This window comes from Lepidochelys kempii, chromosome 10 (assembly GCF_965140285.1).
Source record: "Lepidochelys kempii isolate rLepKem1 chromosome 10, rLepKem1.hap1, whole genome shotgun sequence".
NCBI classification, from domain to species: domain Eukaryota; kingdom Metazoa; phylum Chordata; order Testudines; family Cheloniidae; genus Lepidochelys; species Lepidochelys kempii.
The window spans coordinates 38519621-38542894 of record NC_136389.1 but is presented as its reverse complement, the minus strand read 5'-3'; the positions used below and the strand labels follow the sequence as shown (position 1 = coordinate 38542894).

General features: G+C 46.9%; 1 protein-coding gene across 1 annotated transcript; it reads right to left on the bottom strand.

The window, feature by feature from the left end:
* Positions 1-1030: 1030 nt before the first annotated feature.
* Positions 1031-22179, bottom strand: JPT2 (Jupiter microtubule associated homolog 2). The gene is made up of 5 exons (XM_073362973.2): positions 22013-22179; positions 8999-9147; positions 7457-7599; positions 4188-4236; positions 1031-3578 (listed from the first exon to the last, which is right to left on the bottom strand). The coding sequence occupies exons 1-5, from the start codon at positions 22054-22056 to the stop codon at positions 3409-3411; spliced, it is 555 nt and encodes a 184-aa protein (XP_073219074.1). The 5' UTR covers positions 22057-22179; the 3' UTR covers positions 1031-3408.
* Positions 22180-23274: the final 1095 nt, after the last annotated feature.

Genomic DNA, 23274 nt, shown 5'->3' with positions numbered 1-23274 from the left:
GAAAAGGCTTACAGGTATGAATTTTCACAAATATGGATCAATTTCTAGGGACAAGTGTAGATGCTCAATAGCAAAGCAATTAGAGGCAAATTTAGATAATGTCAAGGTTTATGGAAAGGGGCTAAGATAGCAGAAAAACACATCTAAACACGGACTGTTGGAAGCTACTGCACTTTCATTCTTGTATCCATCACAGGGGAAGCTAACGTAGATTCTGATTCCAGGCATGCTCTAGGATGGAGTGGGCAAACTTTTTGGCCCGAGGGCCACATCGGGGCGCAAAACTGTATAGAGGGCCAGGTAGGGAAGGCTGTGCCTCCCCAAACAGCCTGGCCCCTACCCCCTCCCACTTCCCCCCCATCAAACCCCCTCCATCCCCCGCTCCTTGTCCCCCTGACCACTCCCTCCTGGGATTCCACCCCATCTAACCCTCCCCAGAATCTCTACCCTATCCAACTGCCCCCTGTTCCCCATCCCCTAACCACCCCCTCCCAGAACCCCCCACCCCTAACCACCACCCCCAGGGACCCTGAAACCCGACTGCCTCCCAGGACCCCCTGCCCCTTATCCAACCCCCCAGCCCCCTTACCATGCTGCTCAGAGCAGCATGTCTGGGAGCTGTGCCGGAGCCAGACATGCTGCTGCACTGCCCCGCATGAGTGCACAGCCCTGCCGCCCAGAGTGCTGCCCGTGTGGTGGTGTGGCTGTGGGAGAGGGGGGACAGCAGGGGAGGGGCCGGGCATTACCCTCCTGAGCCAGGAGCTCAGGGGCCGGGCAGGACGGTCCCACGAGCCAGATGTGGCCTGTAGTTTGCCCACCTCTGCTCTAGGATAGGTTGCCTCTGCAACAGGGAGGGAGGCTGGCCTGCCACCCCATGTCAGAGGGTGGAGCACCTTTAAAATAACTGTGGTAGGAAGTAGAGGTGCTTGAGAAGGCTCACTATATTACACAAGAAATGTTATATGGAATTTGATCACAGGGTAGTTTGCGCTATAAACTAGAATGGAGACTTATTTACAGGAGTACCCAGTGAAGTAACAAAATACTGTGGTTTATTAAGAAGTCCATGATTTAACCATTAATACAAGTTCCACTCCTCTTCCTAAAAAAAAAGAAAAAGAAAAAGATGTGTCCTTATCAAACTTAAACTTGAAACACTGAGCACAGGGTGTATGCCAGTATGGGAAATGTTAGCCAAACACATGCAGACAGAAATCCATAGTAGTTTAAGACTTAGCTGGAAACTGCTGTTTAAAACACAGGCACTGTACAACTGCATCTCTCAGTATTTCAGCTCCAGTTAGTCTATAAGATATCAAGCTTTGAGTCTAAGCTCACTGACTTGCCCACAGACAAACCCTTCAATACAAAAGCTGAAGGCAGAAGAGCAGACTGGTTGGTCTTTCCTACCTGCTAACCTTTTGAAAAGCCTAGCTCATACTGGAAAGTGAAGTTAAACACTAACAAGGCAGAAGGCGACAGGGGAGCTCTTACAGACTTGATCAAATAAGCAAAATAGGAATAGCAACTAGGAAACTGCTATATTAGGGGAATATGAATCTAAAAACAGACGTATTGGGCTCACACTCCCTCAATACTGATCAGCATCCTCTTACAGCTGGAGGGGGCCAACAGCAGGAGCGCCAAGTCTCCTGTGGAAGAGGTACAGGAAGCATTAAGATTCCTGTCACTTCCACCCTACAAAAAGGGGATTTTCACTTTCGTAAGTTAAAAGGCAGCTGCAAGTCTTTGTGGTACAGTTAGTCATTCATCTTTGTTGGACACTTTAATAATCATTATGACCTCTAAGCTGGTGTAGCACTTAGCTAAGAGACAACTCTTCTGAATAGTTTGTCACAGAAATAGTTTTCAGTGAACCTGGGCTAGAACAGCTACTGGTATGTGGAGCCATTGTGTAGATAAGGCCACTTGGTCTCTGTACCTGAATAACTCCTATATGTAATGAGTTAGGTAGTTTAAAAAAATTACTATTACAAGTGGCCAACAATCTAAGCACCTAATGTTATCAAATACTGATATTTCAGATACATTTGAGGAAAGTCCAGTCAGAATTAACAACTGAAATTTGAGAGCCCTCCCCTAACCCCACATAGCTAATTGGAGAAAACAATGCACATTCTTGCAAACATAATTCAAAACAGCCACTGTGCCAGAAGAGTATTGCAGTGCTCCCTAGACTGGCCCAAGACGATGAACAGGGACTAACAGTCTTAAGATAGCTACAAGAGTATGTGTGGATGAGCAACTTGGATTGTCCACACTACCAAAGAATAACTGAGGCAGTCAAAGGCAACCCACAGCTAACAAAACAGAGGTTTCACTAACAGAGTCAGTACAGAAACAAAAAACAAAGCTACTGGGGGATACAAGCAGAACAGTTCATTATTTCTCCAAGACAGAGGGAGAAAAAAAACCCTGCAGAAGCTAAAGCATCATTACATGAAGGCTTTTAGAGGCTGGTGATGGGACACTGGCTCACTAGAGATCTCCTGGGACAGTTTCCAGAATCTAATTATACACTGCTGTAGTTTGTCAGAGTTCTTTCAATAGATGTAACTCTGCGTGCCCAAATCACCGCCCTCCCTACCAGGAAGGCTGGAGGCACCCTTGCATGACATCAGTGAAATAAGATCTTTCCAGGAGTGCCTGGATGAGACAGAACACTAGACTACAATTTTTCCTTTATCAAGAGCTAATATGTATCAGCACAGACTATTACTGAAGTGCTCCGAAAGTTTACACAACTTGATGGCTTGTGAGATTGCCACAGAATAATGAGAGTTATAAAATAATAAACCTGGGGAGGAAGCCTCTTCTTATGGCCAAGCACTAAGCAGAACTCTTCAGAACCCAGCAACACCACTTAGGATGGAGTATGTTTATATTAAAGTGGTTGCAGATCCATTTTTAGCTTCTTGAGGTTAGGATACACTGCCCAGGGGAAGAGCATCAGTTCTTGTTAGGTTCAGTTAGATGGGTGCCAGGCCTGGCACTCGAGTCCCCATCCACTGGGATGAAATTTCACCATGCTGACTGTACCTAAATGCTTAGGTCCAAGAGTCTGAGCTACTAAATGGCTGCAAGCTTAAGAGTATTTTTTTTTTAATTGCCCACCACAAAGGGACACTCCTCTTGCACCTACCTAAGCTACTGTCCCGCTGAATCCTGTGCTGTCTAGCACATAAGAGTCTTCAGTTATTTCCATAAGCACCATAACTAACAGGTTTTACAGAAGTCTTAACATCAAGATGTCCTCCATTTGGATTAGATGAGTCACTAAAGCCCCCATCCTCCTGCCTAAAACATCTGTCCCCATACAAGTGTCTGAAAACAGAAAACTCATAGATAAAGTTTCTGTGCTGACTCCATTAGTGAAAGTGAACGTTCCTAATAAAATGCAATGCTGGATTTGCCACCAGGGGGATTGAGGACTTTGTTGTGTGACCGTGGCCTTGGCCCCAGTCTGGGTTCATGATCATCTATCTTGGGGCCTGGCTCTTCTTTCCCAAGATCTCTCTTCTCGCTTCTGTCTTCCATCTGTGGTTTGTTTTCTGTAGCTGTGTGATGACAAGGGAGGTTAGAATGGTTGCACTGCAGTAATATTGCCTTTTATGCACTCATCTTCAATAGCCCTGTATATTCTTCCCTCTTTCCAACCCTAACATCCTTCCCCTACATTTATCTTCCCCCTTCACTTATGCTGCCCCTGCTCTGACAGTCTCCCTCTACGCCTGCACTTTTCCTGCTCAAGGCCTACTTCTTCCAAGACTCTCCTATCTTGTTCTCAACAATTATTTATGTTCCCCTTATAGACAAGCACAAAAATAGTCTCCTATAAAAACAGACAGACCATCTAGGAGACATTGGGAGGGCAGGTATCAAGACAGACACTTCCCATATCTAGATATCAGCTTAGCATAGGGCCCATTTTCAACACCCTACCTAAAGTGACCCAGCTTAATAGAAGAGGTTAGATGGTTATTTCAGGGTCACTTCCTATCATGTAACTGATACTGAAAGTCTGACTCCCCAGTTTGAAGTTCTATAGCCATGACCTTGCTTGACTGTGTTGTCCTGAAAACCAGGATTAGTCTTGTTCATTGTTCCTCTTTGCATACACAAAATACTCTTCACAGCATCTCAGAAAAAGGTTTCTCTTGCCTTACCTTTCAGTTCCTTTGATGCATCTCCTGCCTCTTGTAAGACAATGTGATCCTACAATAAATTCAGAACTGTTTTAGGGCTTCATAGGGTATAGGTCAACTACTACTCCACTACAAGATTTTCTTAAATCTTAGACCTAAAGGATCCTTTAAGCCAACACAATGCGATTTCTGCATTAAGAGCCAAATGCTGCAGCTGGCTCTCCATGAAGCCTCCTGCAATGGCATTGTAAGAGCAACTGTAGCATTGAGTTCGTTAAGGAGACAGTGATCCTTGTGATGGGTTCGGTTACAGAGAACCCCTTGGGACCATCACCTGATGTGCTGAGATTACCTCTGAGCCCGTTTTCTCTGCCAGTTTGGGCCTTCAGAACCCTGCCTTGTCAAGCCAGACATGCAAGCCTACTGCAACACAGAGCCAGGGTCTGAACCACATCCCCATAGCTGCAGACTTAACTGAAAACAGCTTAAGAAGTGCTCCCGTCTCCAGCACCCAGACGCCCAGTTCCCAATGGGATCCAAACTCCAAATAAATCCATTTTACTCTGTATAAAGCTTATACAGGGTAAACTCATAAATTGTCCGCCCTCTATAACACTGATAGAGAGACGTTCCCAGGAAAGCTCAGATGTGGATTGTCATCTCCCAAAGTCCATTGGTCAGTTAAGTGTTTCTTGACTGGGCAATTACTCAGAAGTTTCCTTTCTCAGGAAGCTGACCAAATACAAAAACGATACACACATACAGACAGCATAATCATAACCAGCAAATTACAACTGTTCCATAGACGCCTTACTTGACCTCCTTTGTACTAGATTTGGTGCCACTGTAGGACCTTGGTTGCAACAATGATCTATATGGTCACCGCTCATGTCAATAATGTCACAATCCCCATGTGCTCGTCACATTATGCTGGGCTGCCTGTATGTCTTACCAAGACAACTCTCTTAATATACAGAAGCAAGATATGGCAATAGTCCATTAGACCCTTAAGACTTTCTACCGTTGGATCTATATCCATTCTAGACCATTATCTTGCAACACTCTTTTCTACAAGTACCCACTGATGCCCAAAAACAGCAGCAAGTGTTCAGACCCAGAACAGCAAGCTCTTCAGTGCTCCAGTGGGTGTCTCAGCAATAAAAACATGCTCAGTGAAGTACCCAGACTAGTTTGGATTACTAAGGGTATGTCTTCACTGCCCGCCGATCCGGCGGGTAGTGCTCGATCCAGCGGGATCGATTTATTGCGTCTAGTCTAGACACAATAAATTGATCCCTGAGCGCTCTCCCATCAACTCCTGTACTCCAGCGCCACAAGAGGCACAGGCAGAGTCAATGGGGGAGTGGCAGCAGTCAACTCACCACGGTGAAGACACCACGGTAAGTCGATCTAAGTATGTTGACTTCAGCTACTTTATTCACGTAGCTGAAGTTGCATAACTTAGATAGATTGCCCCCCCCCACTAGTGTAGACCAGGGCTGAGTCAGATGAGCCTTAAGGACAGTTTTTACCCATCCTCATATTCAGGAATCAGCTGTGATGAGCCAGCATGGCTTCAAAGGATCTCCTCACACCAAGACTGCTGCAGTCAAATCAATACAATTCATTAAAGTGCCCAGTACATCAAATCATTACTGTTCTACTGTTTCTATAATAGTTTCACCCCAGCAGAAAGGGCTGGCATGAAAATGACATTAAGAGATTTTTTTTTTTTTTTTACTTTTAACCCCCTCTTTAAAGACAGCATCACATTATCCAACAGAGTAAATTCTTTCAAGCGAGTACTCAAGCATTTCTCAATCAGTGGCTTGTGAGCTTAAAGTAGGTTGCAAGAGGGCACACACATTTGGGCTGCATGCTCTGAGGATGAGCAAGTGACTAGAATTCTACCTAAAACCCAACAGAATAATTTCATCCCCCTCCTCTTGCTGCTCTCACTGCATCCCTGCTCCATCCCAAATTACAATGCCTCATGCCACTCTCCCCACATCCAGTGATGGTCAAAATTGTGTTTCTAGAGAGTGGAGCCAACTGCACAGCAGTGCTACCCCAGAACCATCCAATACAGAGGATAGGAAGAGAGGCAAAAAACACACCCTCTAAAGTAACACCAGACCCCTGAGCAGGCATGCACCCAACCCTCAAAATTCTCAGTTTCTTCCTATGACCCAAATCCCAGAATCCCTGGGAGTCAATACTGGCAGGACTGCATAAGAGGTTGGGATAAAGAATATCACTTCTGACTCCTGCCTCAAGTTTAGTTCTATGTTCTTAAACCATATTCTAGTAACATTGGTCAACTAGAACTTTAGAAGCAATAAAGCTACTACCGTCAGTTTCCCTTCAGCAGAAATTTTAGTGGAGCACAGGTTCCATTAACACTAGTGTTTAAGGGACAGTATGTTTCCAAGACTCTCCACTCGAGAACTTTGCCAGTATGATGGCTGACTCACCCAGTGGTGCAGTTTCAACTTAAGGAAAGAGTTAACCAGCCAAGATGCAGGAGCCAATCTACTATGCAAGAACATGGTACATAAGTGGCAAATATTTACATTCTTGATTCCCCCCAGAAGAATGTTTGCTCATAGCTATGACCCTGTGTCTAATGTGATTATGCAGCCAAATAAATTGCCACATAGTAATCCTATGACTGACACAACTGTGTACCTGAATCAGTTTCCGTACAGCCCCAATTTTTGCCCAAGATCCCTAAATGGCCCCCTCAAGGATTGAACTCACAACCCTGGGTTTAGCAGGCCAATGCTCAAACCACTGAGCTATCCCTCCTGCCCCAAATTCAGCGCCTCCCAAATTTGAAGTCCGCACCACCTGGAAAAAGGAACAAGGAGATCCATCTCCTTCCAATTCCAAAAGCCTGAAATGCCTCCTGGTTGTCAGAAGACAGCCTCCTACACCTTATCTGGGTGACACAAGCACCAGTTCTCCTCTATCCAACTGAGAAAGCTTCCGGGTTCCCCCTCATACCTCCACAGTGCAACTGTACATTTTTACGTACAAAAATCTGCAATACACTGAGAACTGATGCAGCATAAATGAGTTTACTATCAAAAGTAACAAGTAACAACTTGACTAGAAGAGGGTTGTGGAGGCAGTGCTGACTAATTTTGCATTACCTGAGGCATAATGTAGGACTAACATGCCACATAGAGTTAATGTTCTGAACAAGGCTCCTATGTACTACCAGATTATAGTTAGCCCTATTAGCAGTTTTTTCTAACCCATTTTCACAGTCACAGCAGTACAGATACCTTGGGTTTGTTTGGGTGTGCTCGAACAGGGCTGGCAGGTACTGGAGACCCAAAGATATCACTTGTCTTCCCACCAGGCGGATTCATGCGTTGACGAGACTGGACAGGGCTAGGATCCTCAAAGATACCACTTCCTTTCCCCCCTGCAAGGTAACTAACAGTTACTTGGAAAAGGGTTTTAACTGTTTTGTACTTTTCCCTTCTAACTTCCTGTAAAACTTTAACTAAGGTGATTAAAAAACAGTCAAATATCCAAGTTTGAGGTTTCTGGTATCACTAACTGAATCTGTACCTTAAATCCAGAAATCCTAGAATTTTGCTTACTACAATATTCTGAAAATACTTAAGACTTTTGTCATCAGAACTCAGAAAAATCTTGGCTTTACATGTGGTAGAACTGAAGTAGTTTCTTTGTGTATGTCACCATTTCAGCTGGAAAAGTCTCTGGAATGGATCCTCCAAGTGTCGCTCCCCCTCCCTGACACTACATGGTGGCTACATTAGGAAAGAGATCTAATTCCCTACTAGGATTGGGCAACCTGATGGTATCATACCTATTCTATAGCTTAGGCCAGAAAACTACAGGCCTGAGTTCTGCCAATGCAGACACAGACTTAGACATCATCCAGTAGTTACTTTATAGTCTTGAGCACTTACATCTCAATGGCTGCAAACAGGCAGGGCTGGAAAGTTGCCTATGGTTTTAGTAACATGTTTTTTTAAAACCAAGAGCCTATAGTAAAGTCCAGTGTAGCACTCTAACTTTACTTGCCATTCTAATTCATGCTTTGTTCAATTATGTACAGTAATTTCACTTCAAATAGTAAGTTTTCATCAGTAGTTTGTACAGTTAATAGCTGCCATATTGGACTAATGGTAACTATTTACCTAATGCCCATATTTCACTGCTGGCAAGCTTATCACCACTAAAACTATCCATGTAACGAAAGCTCACACTAAATATGCAAGCAGAAACATCACCCTAGTGTATGGTTTACACAGTGCAATATCAGCTCTATTTCAAGCTTAAAAATGACTGTCCATGTCATAAGAACCCTGAAGTAGAGTAGTCTCATTGCTGCCTACAGGCAGAAAAAAAGACTACCAAAACTCTTATCCCACAGTACCTTTGTTCAATGTTTTAAGTCCTTTAAGCCTAGCAGGTGGATTAATGATTTCCCCAATCCCTATATTTAACAAGGTCAGACTGATGGTTCATCAGGAGAAAAAGTACTGTATTTTACAGCACAAATTCAGTTTAGAGCTAAACTCAGAACTCATGATTGAATGCTCCCTGATTCAGGTGTGCAGATGGGTTTAGTGCACAAGCTCAATCAGCTAGCAGTAGTGTACAGTTTACAGGGACAGCAAAAAAATGCTGTTGCATTGATATTTATCTGCTACATTGCTCAAAGTGTAACTTTGTTTCAGGATACTGAGCTGGAACATGAACTTTGTTCAAGAACCAATTATACCTGCCAACCCAGAATCAGCTATACTACTTCTCCTCAGTAGTTTCCTTGAGGAAACTGGTGTTCTCACCTGGAGGGTTTGTTCTTTTTGGAAAGTTCTGAGGTTCCTCAGCTGCTCCAAAGATGCTAGATGCCATTCTGTGTGGTCTGCTGGAAGAGGAAACTTCTTCTGTGCTCCCAAACAGATTACTAGAGCCTCCTCCAGGGGGTTTCAATACTCTGTTGTGGAACATTAACAGTTACTGACAGATGCCAACTTATCTGAAGTCTACTGCATTCAGCATGTTTGCCACACTCCTCCCCATCCCCCAAAATTAAGATTAAATTTGGTTAAAGTGCTCAGTTTTTTATACTATATAATTTGGAATTAGCAGACCAGAGTTAGGAATACTGTGTGCAGTTCTATCATTAAAAAATTCACCTAAAATTCACAAGGTCCAAACTATGACAAACGTTTGTAAGTCAACACTGAGCAGCAGTGGGGTGCCATATCTGCCTCTTCCAGAATATAAAATATTCAAAATGTTATTCTAGTAATTAGTTTGACAGTTTGATACAGATACTGGTTCTGAACAGGATATGCCTGAATATAATCCCATTGTGACATTATACTACTGTAATAATGCAGGCCTGAAGGGTTACATTCCAGAATTTGGACATAACCCTCATGTTAATACAGAGCAACATTTCCTTTGGCTTGACATTTTCTTCTATAAAAGTGTAAATTTATCTGTAGTTTCCATTTGAGCAAAGTAAACTTAGAGATAGTAAGCAAGGGAAGGAAGACCAGTATACTTGCTAAAGCAAGGTTAGAGTCAGCCTTATGTTAGAGGACTTTCCCTTCACCCTCCCACTTCCCGGGTTCTTGTCACACAGACAGCAAGCAGCAAAAGACCAGAAGTCTGAAGTGCGGACAATGTGATGTTTATTGGGGTTAATTTCCAGAAAGCATGATTCCTGCATTAGTAGGAGCATGGCCAGCAGATTGAGGGAAGTTGTTATTCCCCTCTATTTGACACTGGTGAGGCCACATCTGAACCCTCTGCCAAAAGCCGCATCATCCCAAGATTGCGGGATGGTAGCGTAGTGTGACATGAAAGTATGCACTGAAGACCACATGGCAGCCCTGCAGATTTCCTGGAGAGGTACATGGGCCAGGAAGGCTGTCGATGAGGCCTGTGCCCTCGTGGAGTGAGCAGTGATGTCAGGCAGAGGAACCTATTCGACATTGGTGAGGCCTCATCTGGAGTACTGTGTCCAGTTTTGGGCCCCACACTACAAGAAGGATGTGGATAAATTGGAGAGAGTCCAGCGAAGGGCAACAAAAATGATTAGGGGTCTGGAACACATGACTTATGAGGAGAGGCTGAGGGAGCTGGGATTGTTTAGCCTGCAGAAGAGAAGAATGAGGGGGGATTTGATAGCTGCTTTCAACTACCTGAAAGGGGGTTCCAAAGAGGATGGCTCTAGACTGTTCTCAATGGTAGCAGATGACAGAACGAGGAGTAATGGTCTCAAGTTGCAGTGGGGGAGATTTAGATTGGATATTTGGAAAAACTTTTTCACTAAGAGGGTGGTGAAACACTGGAATGCGTTACCTAGGGAGGTGGTAGAATCTCCTTCCTTAGAGGTTTTTAAGGTCAGGCTTGACAAAGCCCTGGCTGGGAGTATTTAACTGGGAATTGGTCCTGCTTCGAGCAGGGGGTTGGACTAGATGACCTTCTGGGGTCCCTTCCAACCCTGATATTCTATGATTCTAGGATTCTAACCCTCGCCAGGTCATAACAAGTGCGGATACATGCTGTAATCTAGGAGGAGATCCGCTGGGAAGAGACTGGCAAACCTTTCATCCGGTCTGCTATAGCAATGAACAACTGGGTTGTCTTGCAGAACAGCTTCGTGCAGTCGATATAGAAAGCATGTGCCCTCCTGCTATCAAGGAAATGCAGCTGCTGTTCATGGGGGCTGTTGTGTGGTTTCAGATAGAAGACTGGCAGGAAGATGTCCTGGCTAACATGGAAGTGGGAGACCACCTTGGGAAGAAAGGCCAGGTGAGGTCTAAGTTGCATCTACCTTGTCTTTATGAAAGAGAGCGTACAGAGGCTCAGACATGAGGGCCCACAGCTCAGACACGCAGCGCGCCGATATGATAGCCACCAGGAAGGCAACCTTCCAAGAGAAGTAAAAGGAGCAAACAAGAAGCTAACGGCTTGAAGGGAGGGCCCATGAGGCGAAAGAGGACTAGGTTGAGATCTCAGGCTGGAACAGGGGGCTTCTTCGGGGGAAATGTATCTTTTCCAGACCTTTCAGGAAACATCCCACAATGGGGTGCGTGAACACCAAGCATCTGGAATCACCTGGGTGAAACGCCAAGATGGCCACAAGGTGGACCTTGAAAGAACCAAACACTTGTCTTTGAGGTACAGAAGATTGTCTAGGATACAAGGGATGGGAGCCTGGAGTGGGAGCACTGCCTTTGGGCACACCAGCTAGAGAACCTCTTCCATTTCGCCCTGCATGTGACCCTAGTAGACAGCTTGTGGCTCTCCAGAAGGACCTGCCTCACTAGGTCCAAACAGGGCAAGCTCAGCCTGGTTCAGCTACCGATTCTCCAGTGCATGAGGTGGAGCGACTGAAGGTCCGGGTGAAGGAGGCGACCGTGGTTCTGTGAAATGAGGTCGGGAGTGAGAAGTAGCCGTATCGGTGACTGGACTGACAAGTCCATGAAGGTGAGGTACCAGCACTGGTGCAGCCAAAGTGGGGCCACCAGTAGGATGTCCGCCTTGTCCCTGCGGACCTTGAGAAGCACTTTGTGGATGAGTGGGAATGGTGGGAAAGTGTATTGCAGCTGACCGGACCATGGAATCATGAATGTATCTGCAATCAAGCCTGGACTGTGGCTCCTGAAGAAGCAAAAGGCTGGGCACTTCCTGTTGGCCAGTGTGGCAAACAGGTAGATTCAGGGGAACCTTCCGCTGTGAAAGATGGAATGGATGATGTCCGGGAGAATTGACCACTCGTGCATGGGGAAATGTCTGCTCAAGCTGTCCGCCACCATGTTCTAAACACCCAGCAGGTACGAGGCCTGGAGAAGAATGGAGTGGGCTAGGCAGAATTCCCACAGTAGGAGGGCTTCCTGACAGAGAGGAGATGATTGGGCTCCACCTTGCCTGTTTATATAAAACATGGTCATGGTATTGTCCATCAATGCCGCTACGCAGTGGCCCTGAAAGCAGGACAGAAAAGCTTTGCAGGTGAGGCGAATCGCCCTGAGTTCTTCGGTGTTGATATGTAGAGCCAGTTCCTCTACCAGCCATAAGCTCTGAGTTGTCAGGCTTCTGAGATGCGCTCCCCAGCCCAAAGCGGAGGAGTCTGTTACCAAAGCGGGTTGGGGAGGGTGGAAAGGAATCCCTGCGCCTACCATGTGGGAATCTAGCCACCACATAGGGGATCAAGGGTTTGCCTCAGGATGGTAAGCACCATGTCCAGGCTGTCGCGGCACGGGTGGTACACAGACACTAGACACGCCTGCAAAGGCCTGAGACATAACCTGGCATGTTGAACCATGTAAGTGCAGGATGCCAGATGGCCTAGCAGTCTGAGACACTGTCTTGCTGTGGTGGTGGGGAAGCTGCAAAGGGTGCTGATTATCTGCGAGAGGGCCAGGTGACGCGTCTCTGGCAGGAATGCTCTCGCTTGATTTGCATCCAGAACCGCTCCGATGAACTCTATTCTTGGAGTTGGAGTGAGCATGAATTTGCTGACATTGAGAATGATACCCAAGTTCAAACGTGTCTGACCATTTGCACCTGCGATTCCACCTGCTGATGGGAGCGGCCCCAAAGAAGCCAGTTGTCCCGGTAAGGGTAGACATGCAAATGGTGGCAGCAAAGAAGACCTGCCACGCATTTGGTGAAGATGCGAGGAGCTGTGCACAGTCTGAATGGGATGGCCGTGAACTGGTAATGCACCTTGTTCACCACAAAGCAGAGGAACGGTCTGTGAGCCCGGGTGACAGATATGTGAAAGTAAGCGTCCTTCATACCGAGGGCGGCGTACCAGTCTCCCAGGTCCAGGGAAGGGATGATTGTGCTCAGTGAGACCATAAGGAACTTCAAGCTGACTATGAACTTGTTGAGCTCCTGTGGGTCCAGGATGGGCCTGAGGCCCCCCTTTGCTTTGGGGACAAGAAAGTATCAGGAGTAGAAACCCTTGCCTTTGAACTTCTGGGGGGACCTCCTCCACCGCTCCTACAGGAAACTCTGGACCTCCTAGACGAGAAGGTGCTCATGAGAGGGGTCCCTGAAGAGGGACGGGCAAGGGGGATGGGGAGGAGCAGAAGTGGATAGAATATTCTGCCTTTACCATGCAGAGCACCCACCGGTCTGATGTAATGAGGGACCATGCACGATAGAAGTGGGATAAACTGTTCAGGAAAGGAGGATGAATGGCCAGGTTGTGGACTGGTAATCTGTCCTTGTGCACACTTTCAAAAGGGGCGCTTAGGGCCCGGAGGGGGTTTGGGTTGTCCCTGGACCTGCCCAGAGGGAGGGCGTGACAGCTTGTGCTGACTATATGTGTTTCTCCTGCGGGAGAAGTCCTGTTTGGGTCTGGGGGAAAGACCACTGTTGGGTGGTCTGTGGTTTAAAGGACTTCCTTTGGGTCGTTGGAGTGTGCATGCCAAGGGACTTAATTGTATTCTGGGTGTCCTTTAGGCTATGCAGTCTGGAATTTGTTTGTTCAGCAAATAGGCCCTGTCCATCAAAGGGAAGGTCCTGTATTGTTTGCTGAACCTCTGAGGGAAGACCAGAGGATTGGAGCCAGGCGTTGCGCCTCATTGCAATCCCAGATGCCAGAGTACATGCTGCAGAGTCCGTGGCCTTGGAGGGAAGTCTGGGCAACAGCCCTGCTCTCCTACACAATGGCCCCCAACTCCACTCGTGACTCAGAGGGGAGAAGCTCTTTAAACTTCAGGATTGAGGACCACAAGTTGCAGTAGTATCTGCTCAGGATCACAAGTTGATTAGCGATCCTGAGAGAGAGACCCACCCCCCATGGAATAAATTTTCCTTCCAAACAAATCAAGTTATTTAGCGTCTCTTGATTTGGGAGCGGGGGCCTGCTGACCCTGCCTCTCTTCTTCATTTACCACCTCCACCACAAGAAAGCATGAGGAAGGGTGGGTGAAAAGATACTTGTATCCCTTAGTGGGAACAAAGTATTTAGGCTCAGCCCCTTTGGCCGTTGGGGGCAATGGAGGCAGGCATTTGCCAAACAGTCTTGGCGTTAGACTGAATAGACTTTATGATGGGTAAGGCCACCCTACAGGCCCCTCTGGTGCCACGATGTCCACCATAGGGTCCTCCTCTCTGACCACCTCCTCCACCTGGAGGTTCATATTCAGGGCCACCTTTTGGAGAATTTCCTGTAGGGCCCTGTAGTCCATGGGTGGTGGTCCAGATGTGGAAGTGCCCGCCACCATGTCATCAGGGGACAATGAGGAAGAAGCCACTGGCAGAACCGGTTCTGTGGCAGCCTCTTGATCCTCAGGGGCCAGGTCCTCACGAGCACCGGCTTTAGCTTCCACATGGGGATATGGGACTGGGTCCAGGTCCTGAGGTGGGCAGCTAAGGGTTGCCTGTGGGAGGCGAGATCCTAAATGGGAAGGCAGAGGGACGCCAGGAGGGGCACCCTGGGCCTCGTGGTACACCCAAGGAGTCCAGGATTGCCACTGGGGCACTGAAGCATTCTGCCTTAGGCTCCCCTGCCATGATCTGGGCATCTCAGATGCTCCTGCTGCCCTACCAATCTGAGGGAGGGTGATCTCGAGCAGGAAGGCCAAGAGGGAGTGGTGCGAGACTGCACCAGGGAGGCATCCTCCTCTGAGGGACCGTGAAGGGTAGCGTGGGTCTTGATGTTTACTGGTACCACAGTACAGGGTGGTCCTGCTGCGAGGAGTGACTGCAGGATGTGGAGCGGTGCCGCGACATGGGGAGCGATGCTGCGATGTACAGCAGTACCACAATCAAGGACAATGTCGAAGCGGAGACTGCTGCCATGAGCGGGATTGGGAGTGGTGCCGTGTTGGGGAGCGGTGCCTGGAATGTGCAGGCTGAGGTCGGAGCTGAGAGTGGTGCCGTGAGGTCACAGAGCGAGACCCGACCTCTAGCGGGACCACAACCTATCCCCTGATGACCACCTCGAGCGGGAGTGGCTCCAAGGATCAGGGCTGCGAGACTAGTGCCGCGAGTGGGACCAGCACGGGGCATAGGTGCGATGCTGGGACTCAGGGTGCGAGGTTTGGAGTCCTGGCACCAGAGATCCTGGTCGGGGGGGGGGGGGGGGGCAGACGGTCCAAACATGCCAGCTTGCCCTTGGACAGTAACATGCCTTGAGGAAGTGGGGGCCTTGAGGTTGGAAACTTGGGCGCAGTCATCTCTATGAGCCCCCTAGCGGCTTCGAAAGCGTCCGGAGTGGAAGGCATCATGACCTCCGCCACCTGCGGCCGTGGTGAGTCCAGGAGCGCGGGGCATCCTGGGGAGACAGGGGCCCGCGATGATTGTGCCTGGCCCTAGAGTCTGTTGGCCATAGACCCGTTCCCTGCACCGTGCCCTTCCAGGGGTGCAGTGTCCATGGCAGGCTGCTGGGGGGACTTCCCCTTGGCCTGTTTCTTACAGGCAGCCAGTGAGTGAGAGCGGTGCTGGGGAAAACGCTTCTGGGACCCGGGGGACCAGCAGCCCCTGGGTTGGCGTGCCAAGTCCTTTCTCGGTACCGCAGACGGCACCGCAGGAGGAGCACTCTGCACCGAGGCACTTGGGGCCGGGTCCTGCTGCGGACAGAGGGCTGACTCCATAAGGAGTTGCTTTAGACGAATGTCCCTCTCTTTCCTGGTGTGAAGCTCGAAGGCCTTGCAGACCTTGCACTTGTCCAGGAGAAGCCCATCAATCAGACACGGGAGGCAGGAGTCGTGGAGGTGACCCATGGGCATAGGCTTAGTGCAGGAACTACAGTGTTTGAAGCCCTGGGACGGCATGCTCCGGAGCCCTGCAGGGCGCGTGTTGGAGGGGAATCACCCTCAACCGCTAAAGACTACAATTAACAACTAAGTGAGAACTATTAACTAACAATGAGTAACTATGTACAAAGATTAGCAGAAGAGCTAGGGATTAGTGGGACACTTGCGAGCAAGAGACAACTATTCCAACAACTGTCACTGGCGGTAAGCAGGAACTGAAGGAAGGTCGGGCCAACAGGGTCATATACAGAGCGCCATACCGGCGCCACTCCAGGGGGCTCCACAGCCAGCCCGACAGGTAGCTGCTAGGGAAAAGTTTTCCAACAGCTGTGGATGTGGCACACGCACACCTAACTGGTATTGATATGAGTAAGAACTCGAAGAAGAACTGGGCTTGCTTAATCTGCAGAAGAGAAGAGTGAGGGGGGATTTGATAGCAGCCTTCAACTACCTGAAGGGGGGTTCCAAAGAGGATGGAACTCAGCTGTTCTCAGTGGTGGCAGATGACAGAACAAGGAGAAATGGTCTCAAGTTGCACTAGGTTGGCTATTAGGAAACACTATTTCACTAGGAGGGTGGTGAAGCACTGGAATAGGTTACCTAGGGACGTGGTGGAATCTCCATCCTTGGAGGTTTTTAAGGCCCGGCTTGACAAAGCTATGGCTGGGATGATTTAGTTGGGGTTTGGTCCTGCTTTGAGTAGGGGGTTGGACTAGATGACCTCCTGCGGTCTCTTCCAACCCTAATCTTCTGTTATTCCAATTTTCCCACCCACTTCCTGTTTTACCCCAGTTTATATAGTAATATTCTCAGCTATACATTAACCAATCATTTTACTGAAACTGAACCAATTCTCTAACCAATTATATCCCACTATCCTAATTAACTTACACCTAGCAAAATTAATTATACAGCGGACAGAAACAATTAGAGAACCAGACAGATTAACAATAGAAAAGTGGGGGGCCATAAAGATAAAACAATATGGAAATGAAGGTTTCACAACCCCTGATAAGTGATTTCTTGCCAGACAGGATGCTATCAAACTAAGTTTTCCTTAACTATCTTAAGATCTGTTTCTTTATATGGTGGTGATGGGCACTATCAGGACAGGATCGTCTACCTAACAGCCCAATACCACCTTATTTCAATGTGACTGGTTTGGAATGTGAGGATATGACCATATGCTTTCCAGCTTATGGCTGCCCCTGCTGCTTAGCCAGAGGCCTTAACCTAGAACAAGGCTTCAGACTATCCTAGTGAGAGAAGGCCCATACAACAGGCGCACTTGTGAGTCTGATTCTTTGTTTTATACCTCTATAACTAGCTAAGAGACACAAATACACCTAAGTTCTTAAAGTATAAGCCTTTACAGGCAGGCCTGAATATCTATATTCTAACACCCTATACACCCTGTGCATCATCAATTCTGCTTAGTTTGTGCTGTGACTGGATGAACAGAACAGTGCTTTTCAAGAATGAGGCAGCATTTAGTTCTATCCCATTTAAATAATGTTGTCCCAGTGGAGTCTTAGTTTGGCTACATCACACTAAGAGTCACCTACTACAATTTAACTGTTCAAACTGCACCCTGCCGATGGAAGCTTATTCTCAAGCAAATTGCAATTTCAGTCAGAGTTTGTAGCGCAGTGCTCTAGCTTTTGATTTGAATTAACTTGCTATTTCTTTATATGCAGTGTGTAACTAGATGCTAATGTCCTATTTCTGAACTTTGTTTAACTACACATGGATGCTTTGATATCTCGAGCATGGCTAAAATGATTTAACTAAAGTCTGATTTAAACAAATGATTAGCTGTTGCTACTTTTTCTTTCTTCTAATGTCATAGTCTTAAAATTAGAAACCAGATGGTTAATACAATCAGTGTGACAGAGGCAAGAATTTCCTCATTGTTAGAATTTCAGATTTTACACAGAGTTTCTTATTAAAAAAGAATCTTCAGCTCTGATCCTGTACACATTTATACACCCTTATTTGAGATCAGTATGACTGCTTGTGTATTTAATACCTGAATTCCTGTTAACACTTAGAAGCCTCAGTCACGGAACAAGAACCTGTTGCACTAGGTGCTGTACAAACAGAACAAAGATGGGCCCTGTCCCAAAGTGCTTACAATAAGTGTTTTCAGGGCCTTAAAATGCTTATCTATGTCAAGACATTAGGTCCAGGGCCTTGTTAGCCTCCTCTGTGGGAAAGCCACCAGAAACCTCAGAACACTAAGGTGATAAGCTTTGCTCTATCTGCAGCACACACTACCTTTTGATATATTAAGGATCCACAAATCAAGAAAGCTGAAATACTTCAGGGTTTGGAATGGCACCAGACATCTTTTGGATGAAGTGGTTTAAAAGGAGAAGACCAAGGCCAAGACTTAAGAGTCTAATTTCAGGCACCCATTTTTAAGTCCATATTTTAGGCACCTAAACAAACTAACCTGTTTTTCAAAGTGCTGAGCACCCAACAGCACCCACTGCTCTGAATAAAGGTATTTTTAATACTTTGTTCTTTGCCTACAGCAGTTTGTAAAATTTAGATAAGATATCTTATCCATAGGGACACTGAAGTCAGTGGCTGAAATAGGATAAAGTTTATAATTAAACTGAAATGGCACTGAGCACAAATTTTCAAGTTAAATTGAGGCTAACTTTAAAAAAAAAGAGCGCCAGGTGATAGTTAATTCCACTTTATATAAGTTTTTGTCCCATACATCTTTTTTTGGTTGACCAAAACCATCTACAGAACAGAATGGCTAGTGGTTATTTGTGATGTTCCAGGAGCAATAGGAGACTAAAAGGAAGTCTGAATCAACAAAAATTTCATAAAGTTAACCTTCAAACTGCATCAGACTTTTTGCCAGAGCTCTTTTGGTGTCTTTATGTCAGTTTTTCTGCTACAATTCCAATTTAAAGTTGGAAATAAGAGCAAGCATTTCAGCCCTAGGCCATGTAAAAACTTCTTAAACTAGAAAATTTGTGACCCCATCACCAAAGATCAGACTCCATTAACCATTCGAGGGTTTACAGTGGACAGATGTAGTCCAGTGAAAGTCAAGCTTTCAACAAAGAGAATGCAGCCATAAGAAGACTGCAGCAAGGGAGACAGGAATGAGTGCATGGAGAGGTGGTTATAGTAGAATCAGATTAGTGAAGCCTAGCAACAAGCTCCAACAGCTAGAGCTTGCCCCTGGAGTAGTAAGTCCGTAGCTTTATCTATGTCTAGGTCAGCTGCCTTTACCTCTTACGTTTGAGTAACAAGTTTATCTTGTACAAGAAAGGGGCCGCATCAGCAATGTGATGGAACCCAGAGCAGCAGAAAGGAAAAGTTAGCGTGTTACACAGTATGCTTTAGTTGGGAATTGTGGGAAAAGACAAGAATCTATGGAGGTTACGACTAACCATAGGGACATTTCTCCTTATGATGCAGTTCTTTCCCCTTTACCACCAAGTGCCTCCAGATCTTGAAACAAATGTCATCACCTAGTTCATAGCCTAAATTAAGGGTTTTTTGTTTGTTTGTTTTTTTAAATCTCAGAATGCTTGAAAGGAAGAGTAACTGCAAGAGCCTCATTCCACTCTAAATTATGTTTTACCTCAGCTAAGTGTTTACTGCAATGCATCTCCTTCATATGGATAAGACAATACTGTCCGATTCCAATACTGCAGACACAAATGAAGATATGAAAGAGCCTGTTTCTATGCTGTGTATGATAAAAGCAACATCTAACCCAAGCAACAGGTAACAGTCTATTTTCAGTGCAGCACCTCATAGCCTGCTGCCAGGTATCCATTTCTATGAAGCTTGACTTCAGTTACACAAATTAAATGTCAGCATTTCAGATCTCCTGAAAAGGGAAGTAGCTCCAGTTTGTTACAAGGGGTGGGGGGAAAAAAAGCAGAAAGTTCCCCTTTTGTGTTCAGAGCAATTTCTTCCATCAAATCAAGCCTCAGTTGCATTTTGCTTTTTGTTTTCACCCATTTCATTAATTTTTTTTTTTTTTTTACACTTCCTAGTATCACTGTGAAGGCCAGTTTACTGAACCCCTTCCATTTGCTGTGATTTTTAGCTACAGACTCAAACACAACAGGTAAGGCCTTTTGCTCATGATGTAGCAGGTTCAAGTTTAAGGTTGAATTTGTCACAACACTAAGCTAATCAGTTCTCCAGCTGGGTGAGCTATATTTTTCTAGCTATTTTAAAAAGAACTAAACTGCAATCAAAATATACATAAGAAAGCCATGTTAGAAAGAGTCCGCTTTATCTCAGTGCTCTATTTACACAAAGCCAAGTTATGGCTTGAGGTCACCTGAGTGACCAAAAACCATAACACGGGACCTGGGGGAGGGATTTCTGTGAAGAAGAGCATATGAGGACATACCAAGACACTAATGGAGCCAGTTAAATGATTTACTTTTTGTGGTCTTGTTCTTTATAAGAACTATAGCACTTTTATGTAAGATTTTGCCTTCCCAACACAGTGTAAACACTGCCACAATACAGATTGTTCCTGCAACCACAGTTTCATGGTTTCCTGTTAGAAGAGTTCATCCCTGCAGTCCAAACTCCATGCAGCAATACAGCCTATGAGTTACAAAGAAAACAGTTCCCAAGCTGCCAAACCTGAAAACAGAAAACTCTTCAGGGGTTACACTGAGCGTGCAGTTTTCATGGCAGCCCTTCAAAATTCAAGTTATAGCTTATTTTGGACTTTGAAAGTTAGATAAACTGAAAGGGGCCTCATAATTTTATAATTAAAAAAAGAAAAGAAAACTGAACTGCAAATTAAAAAGTAAAACTAGTCTCCTTCCATCACATCACAGAGCCACGTGGCCCTATTGCAAAGGAAGGAGAAGTGCAGACACATTGTAAGGGTATTTGCTCACAAAAAAATGCAACGCCCACTTAAATAAAGTTGGTATTGCACGGGATCCCTCCCGTGCAGCATCCGATGAAGTGAGCTGTAGCTCACAAAAGCTTATGCTCAAATAAATTGGTTAGTCTTAAGGTGCCACATGTACTCCTTTTCTTTTTGCGAATACAGACTAACATGGCTGCTACTCTAAAACTTGGGATCCCTCCAGAGACATATACCAAACAGCATGATCTGGACCCCTTCCACAAGCCAGCCTAAGTTAAACCTGTAGAGGGAAGGTTTCAGAGTAGCAGCTGTGTTAGTCTGTATTCGCAAAAAGAAAAGGAGTACATGTGGCACCTTAAGACTAACCAATTTATTTGAGCATAAGCTTTCATGAGCTACAGCTCACTTCATCGGATGCAACCAATTTTCTTTCTGTAGAGGGAAGTGGCACCAGATAGCCTGGCCCTTCTTCTAGGACTAGAATCCATCCTGGGAACCAGTGAGGGGCAGAGTATCTGACTCTCCTCCCAGCAGTGTAATTCTCCATGGAAAGACTCCAGCAAGGAGTGGGGTCAGGATCCCTAGTCACTGAGGCTCACATTACCAGGCTTTGGCGGCGGGTGTGATCCAGGCAGTCACGAGAGACGGGACGTTCTCCAGCACACAGAACACATGTTTACACTGTCCAGCACAATAGGACCCCATTCCATATAGCAGCCTGCAAATGCTCCTGTAATCTGAACTACTGGACCTTCCCATCCTCCCGCCACCCCACGCCCAGCCCAGTGCACCACAGGCCCCCATACAAACCAAGCACCCGGCCCCTTTAAACGAGAACGAGCACTCACCTCGCCCCCTCCAGGCAGCCCTTTGGGACCAACCAGAGACACCGAGGAAGTGCAAGGTCACCCAGCCTTGCCCACGTTCACACGCAGGAGCCCGGGGAACAGAACCCAGACGTCCTGCCTCCGCCCCTGGCGGCAGGGGAAGGGGGTATGGGGACCACCCCCGAAGGGGAGGAAGGGGAGTATGGGCGCCGTCTCCGGAGCGACCCCGCAGCCTACGCCCGCCCATAAGGAGGCCTCCCCAGTCCCCAGGGCCGCTCCCCGCCACCCCCGCAGGGCAGAAGCCTGCGCCCCGCCCTGGGGAAGGCAGGGCCCCGCCACCACCCTTGAGCCGGCCACCCCAAGTACCTAGAGCTGGGCTTGGCGGATTCGGCCTCCGGCCCCTGGAACATAGCAGCAGCGGGCCAAGGGACGGTTCTCTGCTGACTCGGCTCCACAGCCCGCTCTCGCGGGTTGAGCTCGGTCCGGCCGCCTAGACAACAGGTAGCGCCCCGGCCCGCCCTGCTAACCCATTGGCTGATCTGTACGCCAATCTCATCGAGCCGCCTACCATACGCTACACACTCCCACAAGAACCCGCCCACCAGACCTGGGAGGGAAGCTTTAAAACACCCGCTCCGTGACTCACGCTGCCCCCCTGCCCATTGGAGCAGTCACCTGCCATTCAGGAAAAGCTGCGGGGCCATTGGGCAAAGTGTGGGGCTAGAAACAGGAGGGCAACCCTTGATATTTAACGGGACAGGTCTAGGCACTTCACCCTTTCTCTGTTCCTTAAGGAAGGCCTGTCCCTAGGATTCATCCCCAGCCTGCCCGGGCTATCTGGAGCCACACTGGGCCATAGATTAGGGTGCCCAGATAGCAAGTATGAAAAATCAGGACAGAGTGTAGGAGGTAATAGGCACTTATATAAGAAAAAGCCCAAATATCAGGACTATCCCTATAAAATCAGGACATCTGGTCACCCTACCCTGGATACAGGAGACATCAGGTGAGTGAGGCAATATCTTTTATTGGACCAACTTCTGCTAGTGAGATACAAGCCTGGGGTAGCTAAAAGCCTTGTCTCTCACACCAGCAGAAGTTGCTTCAATAAATGATATTGTCTCACACATTGTCTCCCTAATATCCTAGGTGAGGCCCAGATCCCAGCCTGGCGTGCTTGGGCCGAGGCAAGGCCTGCTGAAGCATCTCTGGGGTTACCCCTACCCATCCCAGTTGGGCCTACTCCTTCAGGGGCAGTTGATGTTGCTCCATCCCTGGCAGGGGTAGTAGAGAAGGCTGTTCCCAGCATCTGCTCCAGTGATCACAGTGGCCAAGAGTTGCAGTTTCTATGGCTTGAAGCTCTGCGTGGAAGCATAGGACTGTTCTGAAAACAAGTATGGGGTTCTACAGTTGTATCACCCTGAAGCCCATATCAAACATGCTCCATTAGCAAGTAAAAATTTTTCTATTCTATCTCCTAGCCCTCCAGTACTCACTGTAAAGCTTAACCTTATTTTACATTTCACCATTATTAGTAAAGATTGGGTAGGCTAAATTATACCCTTAGTGAACCTATGCCGCTCCATTGTCTTTGAACAGGTATGGAAGAATATTCATGACTTACTCCC